Below are 9373 nucleotides of genomic sequence, written 5' to 3' on the forward strand. Positions count from 1 at the left end.
CAAATGCCTTCAGGTAGGTCCTGGGTCTTATTCCCTCCCCCAGAGCCTGCTCTCAACCCCTGCCTTCCACTAGCTGGTGTTCAAAAATTACATAACTATCAAAGCTCTTTGCACTTCCCTGCACCATTGTCAGAAGCCAAGTGAGAAGCCACTGGAGCCTGGACATGGTTGGGTGTGTCTGTCTTTTAAAAAAAATTGTGGGGATAAAATATTTGATGACTGTAGCATCAAAACTTTAATAAATACACTGCATCACATCTTCATCCACGCCATTTCTCTTCCCCCCAAAGGAATAATTCTTATCAATTTCTATTCCCTTCTAGTGTTTATGATATGCAAACAAATACAAATATATGCTTATTTTCCTCCATTTTATGCAAAAATTAGCCGTTTGTCTTCTTTCGCTCTTCGACTAAATCACATATCCTAGAAATCATACCATGTTGGTAAAAGGAGCACACCTTGATTCCTCTTTACATGGCATCAGTTCAGTTCAGTCGCTCAGTTGTGTCCAACTCTTTGCAACCCCATGAATCGCAGCACGCCAGGCCTCCCTGTCCATCACCAACTCCCAGAGTTCACTCAAACTCATGTCCATCGAGTCAATGATGCCATCCAGCCATCTCATCCTCTGTCGTCCCCTTCTCCTCTTGCCCCGAATCCCTCCCAGCATCAGAGTCTTTTCCAATGAGTCAACTCTTCACATGAGGTGGCCAAAGTACTGGAGTTTCAGCTTTAGCATCATTCCTTCCAAAGAAATCCCAGGGCTGATCTCCTTCAGAATGGACTGGTTGGATCTCCTTGCCACCCAAGGGACTCTCAAGAGTCTTCCCCAACACCACAGTTCAAAAGCATCAATTCTTCGGTGCTCAGCCTTCTTCACAGTCCAACTCTCACATCCATATATGACCACAGGAAAAACCATAGCCTTGACTAGACGAACCTTTGTTGGCAAAGTAATGTCTCTGCTTTTGAATATGCTATCTAGGTTGGACATAACTTTCCTTCCAAGGAGTAAGCGTCTTTTAATTTCATGGCTGCAGTCACCATCTGTAGTGATTTTGGAGCCCAGAAAAATAAAGTCTGGCACTGTTTCCACTGTTTCCCCATCTATTTCCCATGAAGTGATGGGACCGGATGCCATGATCTTCGTTTTCTGAATGTTGAGCTTTAAGCCAACTTTTTCACTCTCCACTTTCACTTTCATCAAGAGGCTTTTGAGTTCCTCTTCACTTTCTGCCATAAGGGTGGTGTCATCTGCATATCTGAGGTTATTGATATTTCTCCCGGCCATCTTCATTCCAGCTTGTGTTTCTTCCAGCGTTTCTCATGATGTACTCTGCATATAAGTTAAATAAGCAGGGTGACAATATATAGCCTTGATGTACTCCTTTTCCTATTTGGAACCAGTCTGTTGTTCCATGTCCAGTTCTAACTGTTGCTTCCTCACCTGCATACAGATTTCTCAAGAGGCAGGTCAGGTGGTCTGGTATTCCCACCTCTTTCAGAATTTTCCACAGTTTATTGTGATCCACAGTCAAAAGTTTTGGCATAGTCAATAAAGCAGAAATAGATGTTTTTCTGGCATAGGGTCCCGCTATTGTGGCATTGTGTTTTTTTTAACAAGTTTTCTCTTTGTCACTACAAACAATGCTGAACATGTTATTTCGTATACAGAGATGTGAACTTACAAAGTAAGTCCCCAAAGTGGAAATTCTGCATGAAAAGGCAAATGCATTTGTCATCTTGTAGATATTAAGGCATAGCATTCCTAAACGTAAAACAAACCCGCCAAAAAGCCAAATCTGAAGAAGGGTATCTCCTGTGCATTGAAAAAATCATCTTTTCAAAATAACTCATAATAAAAATTTTAAAAGAACAACAAAGAATAATCTTTTCTAAGGAAATAGACCATGAAGATAGTCAGGGCAAATGATCTCATTGTCACCAGAATGTTTTGTCACATTCACAGTGAACAGGGGAAGCACCAGGTGTGAAAAATCACTCCACCTGAGTTCTTTTTATAAACACAGTACATTTGAACTCAGTGATTTTCTTGGCATTTAGAGAAAGGCCATTTCTGCCTGGGGTTTATACTACTACAAAGCTTTTAATGGAGCTGGAGACAAATGACAAATTCCCCACACTGGAGGCAGTTTCCTGGAAGCAAGCGGTGTGGCTGCACACACCACACAGGGAGCTTTGAAAACATCACAGCACATGAAATTGCCCAGCCATCTGTGGTTTCCTGTCACAGGTGGGGAGGGGCAGGAGTTGCCTCTCTGGACGTCAGCAAATGTGCTGGGGTCGGGCCATGGCCACGTCCATCTGCATCCGACCAACAGATGCCCTTCTATGAGCTCAGGGGTCCTGCCTCTGGTCTGAACAAGCACAGAAATCACAGCTCAAACATCCTCCCCATAAAAGCTGGTCTTCAGGGAATGTATATATTTAGCAGCATGTCCAAGGTCACAGAGACCAGAGCTGAGCAGGTGTTGAGGATGAGGAAGAGGTAAGGAGAGTTAGTACCCCCCCCCCCAGCCCTTCCATCAGTGAGCCTTCAACCCATTCTGCTTGTGCAGGAGGTGATGAGGTGCCACTTGGCCAGGACATGTGTGGTGGCAGGGGGTGGGGGGTTGGGGGGATGGAGGGAGAGACACATGGTCTAAGCTCCAGGGCCTGAGACAACAGAATGAGTGGATGCCCTCTCCAATGGTCTTATCAGTGATTCTGGAAGCAAGTGTGTATGCCAGGGAGATTTAGAGAAAAATCTACAATAGATCAATTATGCAGAAAATAGCTACTGTCTTCAGGGTCCCTGAATCATCCCTTGCACAGGCCTACCCCCTTTGCAGGGTCCCTTTTGTCATATCTCACTTGGGTTACAGCCAGAGGTCCCAGGTGATCTACAGTTTACACTTTTGTCTATCCTGAACACAGTGCCCAGCGCAATACTTTCTGGTGTGTGACCATGTGGCTCCCCAGTTAAAAAGCTTGCAATGGTGTCCACACCAATGGTGTCCACATCTGGTGCTTTCAGAGCACAGGGCCGTACCTGAGCTGATACCCTCCAGCCTCGAATCCTATCCTCTCCTCTCTCCCCACCTCCTCCGCTTCAGCCATGCAGCCTCCTCATTGGTCCCCAGTCACCATCAGAATCCCACCTTTCAGCTTCTGCCCTTGCTGGTCCTTCTACCTGGAAATCCCACCCTACCCCCCAGAACTGCATAACCTCTTTCCTTTCCTGTGGGCTTCCCTGACCATTCTACTTAAAGGGGTATCATGAATCCCCCTCCCACTGGAATTCCTTACCTCCCTCTGCATATCTTCCTCCAAAGTACTTACCATCATCTATTACACTATTCATTTTACTTATTTATTTCTTCACTGTTTCCTTCATCTCTGCTGGAATATAAGCTCTGTGAGATTGAGGACTTCTGTTTTTTCTTTTAATTTTATTTTATTTTTAAACTTTACATAATTGTATTAGTTTTGCCAAATATCGAAATGAATCCGCCACAGGTATACATGTGTTCCCCATCCTGAACCCTCCTCCCTCCTCCCTCCCCCTTCTATCCCCACATCTAAATAGTGCCTCGCATGCAGTACTCTCGCTAATATTTGTCAAATGAATAAATATAGGAAAGAGGACATGGGTTCCCCATAAGTAACCTCGTCCCCCTGGGCACAGAAGATTATCTAGAAACTGTCCCCTCCCTGTCCAGCACCTTTAGAAATGACCACAAAGAGATTATCACCTCTGACCTCTCAGAATGGTTATCATCAAAAACACCACAAATGACAAGTTTTGTTCACTTTTCACTTTCCTGCATTGGAGAAGGAAATGGCAACCCACTCCAGTGTTCTTGCCTGGAGAATCCCAGGGATGGGGGAGCCTGGTGGGCTGCCGTCTATGGGGTCGCACAGAGTCGGACACGACTGAAGTGACTTAGCAGCAGCAGCAGTGGCAGACAAGTTTTGACAAGGGTGTGGAGAAAAGAGAACACGTATGCACTGTTGGTGGGAATGTAAATTGATGCAGTCACTATAAAAAACAAAAACCTAAAAATAGAACTACCATATGATTCAGCAATTCCTCTCCTGGGTATATATCCAAAATAAACAAAAAAACAACATTTTAAAAAGATATATGAAACCCAATTTTCATTGCCAAGAAATGCAAGCAACCTAAGTCTCCATCAACAGATGAATAAAGAAGATAACACACACATAATGGAATATTACTAAGCCATAAGAAAAGATAACATTTTGCCATTTGCAACAACATAGATGAACCTGAAGGGTATTAGGCTTAGTGAAATATGTCAGATAGAGAAAGGCAAATATTATATGTTATCACATATACAAAATTTAAAAATTAATGAACATAACAAAACAGAAACAGACTCACAGATACAGAGAACAAATCAGCGGTTACCAGTGGGGAGAGGGAAGGGAGGAGGGACAAGATAGGGGTGCAGGATTAAGAGATACAAACTACTAATAAATAAGCTATAAAGATATCATATATTAGGAATTATAGTCAATATTTTATAATAGCTTTAACGGGAGTATAATCTACAAAACATTGAATCGCTCTGCTGTACATGTGAAATTAATATAATATTTTAAGTCAACTATACTTCAGTGTAACTGACTTGCTGGTCTTTAATACAAAGGGTATTTCATGCCACAGTGAGGGGGATGATTTTGGACAGAGAGCTTCTTCCCCCAATGTCTAGGGCCTGTCTACACCATCTGCTCCCAGCCAGCCTCAGGGAGCAACAGAATGAAAGAGCTCACAGAGGTCGTGAGGGGTCAGCACAGTCAGCATGGGGCTCCGTGAGCTGTAGCAGCTCTGGAACGGCACCACATGCCAGAGATGGACTCTGATCCCACGGACCTTGGCAGCTAGAGGCAGGTTGGCCAAGGGTGACCCAGGCACCTGGCCACTCCAGCTCCAGTGCTGTGACCTCCATGAACAAAGAGCAGGGACACTGTTCCTCTTCCTCCAAAACCATCCTGTCCTAGTTAGTCTGTACTGGACTTCAAGGTCAAAGGACATGCACATTCTTGTTTCCTTTCTATAGGGACCTCATGGCTGATACTTTATCACAAGATAAAAAATAGATGTAAGATATGGAATAAAACATTTTCAAATTTTATATATAAAGTATATTTAAATATATATATTTATAGGGCTTCCCAGGAGGTGCTAGTGGTAATATACACACATAAACATGTATGTGTGTGTATAAATACATATATGGTCCATGCACACACACACGTATAGATAACTTTTATTCTGCATGATTGGTGTTGATCCATGCATGGTCTTTCTAGAAAGTGTTAGGTTATAACGTAATAAATTCTCTCTTAAGCCATAGGTACAGCTTCTCGTCACAGCTTCATCTTTCAGGATTTGGAATAGCTCAACTGGAATTCCATCACCTCCTTTAGCTTTGTTCATAGTGATGCTTTCTAAGGCCCACTTGACTTCACATTCCAGGATGTCTGGCTCTAGGTGAGTGATCACACCATCATGATTATCTTGGTCGTGAAGATCTTTTTTGTACAGTTCTTCTGTGTATTCTTGCCATCTCTTCTTAATATCTTCTGCTTCTGGTAGGTCCATACCATTTATGTCCTTTATCGAGCCCATCTTTGCATGAAATGTTTCCTTGGTATCTCTAATTTTCCTGAAGAGATCTCTAGTCTTTCCCATTCTGTTGTTTTCTTCTATTTCTTTGCATTGATCGCCGAGGAAGGCTTTCTTATCTCTTCTTGCTATTCTTTGAAACTCTGCATTCAGATGCTTACATCTTTCCTTTTCTCCTTTGCTTTTCGTTCCCTTCTTTTCACAGCTATTTGTAAGGCCTCCCCAGACAGCCATTTTGCTTTTTTGCATTTCTTTTCCATGGGGATGGTCTTGATCCCTGTCTCCTGTACAATGTCACGAACCTCCGTCCATAGTTCATCAGGCACTCTATCTATCAGATCTAGTCCCTTAAATTTATTTCTCACTTTCATTGTATAATCATAAGGCATTTGATTTAGGTCATACCTGAATGGTCTAGTGGTTTTCCCTACTTTCTTCAATTTAAGTCTGAATTTGGCAATGAGGAGTTCATGATCTGAGCCACAGTCAGCTCCCAGTCTTGTTTTTGCTGACTGTATAGAGCTTCTCCATCTTTGGCTGCAAAGAATATAATCAACCTGATTTCAGTATTGACCATCTGGTGATGTCCATCTGGTGTAGAGTCTTCTCTTGTGTTGTTGGAAGAAGGTGTTTGCTATGACCAGTGCATTTTCTTGGCAAAACTCTATTAGTCTTTGCCCTGCTTCATTCCGTATTCCAAAGCCAAATTTGCCTGTTACTCCAGGTGTTTCTTGACTATACTTTTGCATTCCAGTCCCCTATAATGAAAAGGACATCTTTTGAGGGTGTTATTTCTAAAAGGTCTTATAGGTCTTCATAGAACTGTTCAACTTCAGCTTCTTCAGCGTTACTGTTTGGGGCATAGACTTGGATTACTGTGATATTGAATGGTTTGCCTTGGAAACGAACAGAGATCATTCTGTCGTTTTTGAGATTGCATCCAAGTACTGCATTTTGGACTCTTTTGTTGACCACAATGGCTACTCTATTTCTTCTAAGGGATTCCTGCCTTAGAAGAAATGGCCACAGGATTGGAAAAGGTCAGTTTTCATTCCAATCCCGAAGAAAGGCAGTGCCAAAGAATGCTCAAACTACCGCACTCATCAGTGCTCAAACAATTGCACTCATCTCACACTAGTAAAGTAGTACTTTACTAGTAGTAGCTAGTAAAGTAATACTCAAAATTCTCCAAACCAGGCTTCATCAATACGTGAACCGTGAACTTCCAGATGTTCAAGCAGGTTTTAGAAAAGGCAGAGGAACTAGAGGTCAAATTGCCAACATCTGCTGGATCATCGAAAAAGCAAGAGAGTTCCAGAAAAATATCTATTTCTGCTTTATTGACTATGCCAAAGCCTTTGACTGTGTGGATCACAATAAACTGTGGAAAATTCTTCATGAGATGGGACTACCAGACCACCTGACCTGCCTCTTGAGAAACCTATATGCAGGTCAGGAAGCAACAGTTAGAACTGGACATGGGCTTTCTGCCCGTGGACGCCGCCGAGAAAGCATCATTGAAGTCTTCCCCGCCTCCACTGCCGTCATGTCTAAATCAGAGTCTCCCAAAGAGCCCGAACAGCTGCGGAAGCTCTTCATCGGAGGATTGAGCTTTGAAACAACCGATGAGAGTCTGAGGAGCCATTTTGAGCAATGGGGAACGCTCACAGACTGTGTGGTAATGAGGGATCCAAACACCAAGCGCTCCAGAGGCTTCGGGTTTGTCACATATGCCACGGTGGAGGAGGTGGATGCGGCCATGAATGCAAGGCCACACAAGGTGGACGGAAGAGTTGTGGAACCAAAGAGGGCCGTCTCAAGAGAAGATTCTCAAAGACCTGGTGCCCACTTAACTGTGAAAAAGATTTTTGTTGGTGGCATTAAAGAAGACACTGAAGAACATCACCTGAGAGATTATTTTGAACAGTACGGGAAAATTGAAGTAATTGAAATCATGACTGACCGAGGCAGTGGCAAAAAGAGAGGCTTTGCTTTTGTAACCTTTGATGACCATGACTCCGTAGACAAGATTGTCATTCAGAAATACCACACTGTGAATGGCCACAACTGTGAAGTGAGAAAAGCCCTGTCTAAGCAAGAGATGGCCAGTGCTTCATCCAGCCAGAGAGGTCGAAGTGGTTCTGGGAACTTTGGTGGCGGTCGAGGAGGTGGTTTTGGTGGGAATGACAACTTTGGTCGTGGAGGAAACTTCAGTGGTCGAGGTGGCTTTGGTGGCAGCCGTGGTGGTGGCGGATATAGTGGCAGTGGGGATGGATATAATGGATTTGGTAATGACGGAAGCAATTTTGGAGGTGGCGGAAGCTACAATGATTTTGGCAATTACAACAATCAATCTTCAAATTTTGGACCCATGAAAGGAGGAAACTTTGGAGGCAGAAGTTCTGGCCCCTATGGTGGTGGAGGCCAATACTTTGCCAAACCACGAAACCAAGGTGGCTATGGTGGCTCCAGCAGCAGCAGTAGCTATGGCAGTGGCAGAAGGTTTTAATTACTGCCAGGAAACAAAGCTTAGCAGGAGAGGAGAGCCAGAGAAGTGACAGGGAAGCTACAGGTTACAACAGATTTGTGAACTCAGCCAAGCACAGTGGTGGCAGGGCCTAGCTGCTACAAAGAAGACATGTTTTAGACAATACTCATGTGTATGGGCAAAAAACTCGAGGACTGTACTTGTGACTAATTGTATAACAGGTTATTTTAGTTTCTGTTCTGTGGAAAGTGTAAAGCATTCCAACAAAGGGTTTTAATGTAGATTTTTTTTTTTTGCACCCATGCTGTTGATTGCTAAATGTAATAGTCTGATCATGACGCTGAATAAATGTCTTTTTTTTTTTTTTTAATGTGCTGTGTAAAGTTAGTCTACTCTGAAGCCATTTTGGTAAACTACCCCAACAGTGTGAAGTTAGAATTCCTTCAGGGTGATGCCAGGTTCCATTTGAAATTTATTTACAACCTGCTTGGTGGAGAAGCTGTTGTCTTCAGAACCTTGGTGTAGTTGAACTGACAGTTACTGTGTTGTGACCTGGAGTTCACCATTAAAAGGGTCACCCATGCAAAGTCATGGAGTTTTTTTATTTTTTTGGGTTATTAATGATTGTTGGCACATCCTATGCAATATATCTAAATTGAATTATGGTACCAGATAAAGTTATAGATGGGAATGAAGCTTGTGTATCATCCATTATCATGTGTAATCAATAAAAGATTTAATACCCTCTTGAAAAAAAAAAAAAAAAAAAAAAAAAGAACTGGACATGGAACAACAGACTGGTTCCAAATAGGAAAAGGAGTACATCAAGGCTATATATTGTCACCCTGCTTATTTAACTTATATACAGAGTACATCATGAGAAACGCTGGGCTGGAAGAAAGACAAGCTGGAATCAAGATTGCCGGGAGAAATATCAATAACCTCAGATATGCAGATGACTCCACCCTTATGGCAGAAAGTGAAGAGGAAGCCTCTTGATGAAAGTGAAAGAGGAGAGTGAAATAGTTGGCTTAAAGCTCAACATTCAGAAAACAAAGATCATGGCATCTGGTCCCATCACTTCATGGGAAATAGATGGGGAAACAGTGGAAACAGTGGCTGACTTTATTTTTTGGGGCTCCAAAATCACTGCAGATGGTGACTGCAGCCATGAAATTAAAAGATGCTTACCCCTTGGAAGGAAAGTTATGACCAACCTAGATAGC

At 42.8% G+C, this 9373-nt stretch overlaps 1 protein-coding gene across 1 annotated transcript; it reads left to right on the forward strand.

Moving 5' to 3' along the window:
- The first annotated feature begins 7154 nt into the window (after window positions 1-7154).
- On the forward strand, window positions 7155-8925 carry LOC129625456 (heterogeneous nuclear ribonucleoprotein A1-like). Its single transcript, XM_055543865.1, has one exon. It carries the CDS (start codon window positions 7206-7208, stop codon window positions 8166-8168), a length of 963 nt encoding a protein of 320 aa, XP_055399840.1. The 5' UTR covers window positions 7155-7205; the 3' UTR covers window positions 8169-8925.
- Window positions 8926-9373: the final 448 nt, after the last annotated feature.

Source organism: Bubalus kerabau, chromosome 13 (assembly GCF_029407905.1).
Source record: "Bubalus kerabau isolate K-KA32 ecotype Philippines breed swamp buffalo chromosome 13, PCC_UOA_SB_1v2, whole genome shotgun sequence".
Classification (NCBI taxonomy): Eukaryota; Metazoa; Chordata; class Mammalia; order Artiodactyla; family Bovidae; genus Bubalus; species Bubalus kerabau.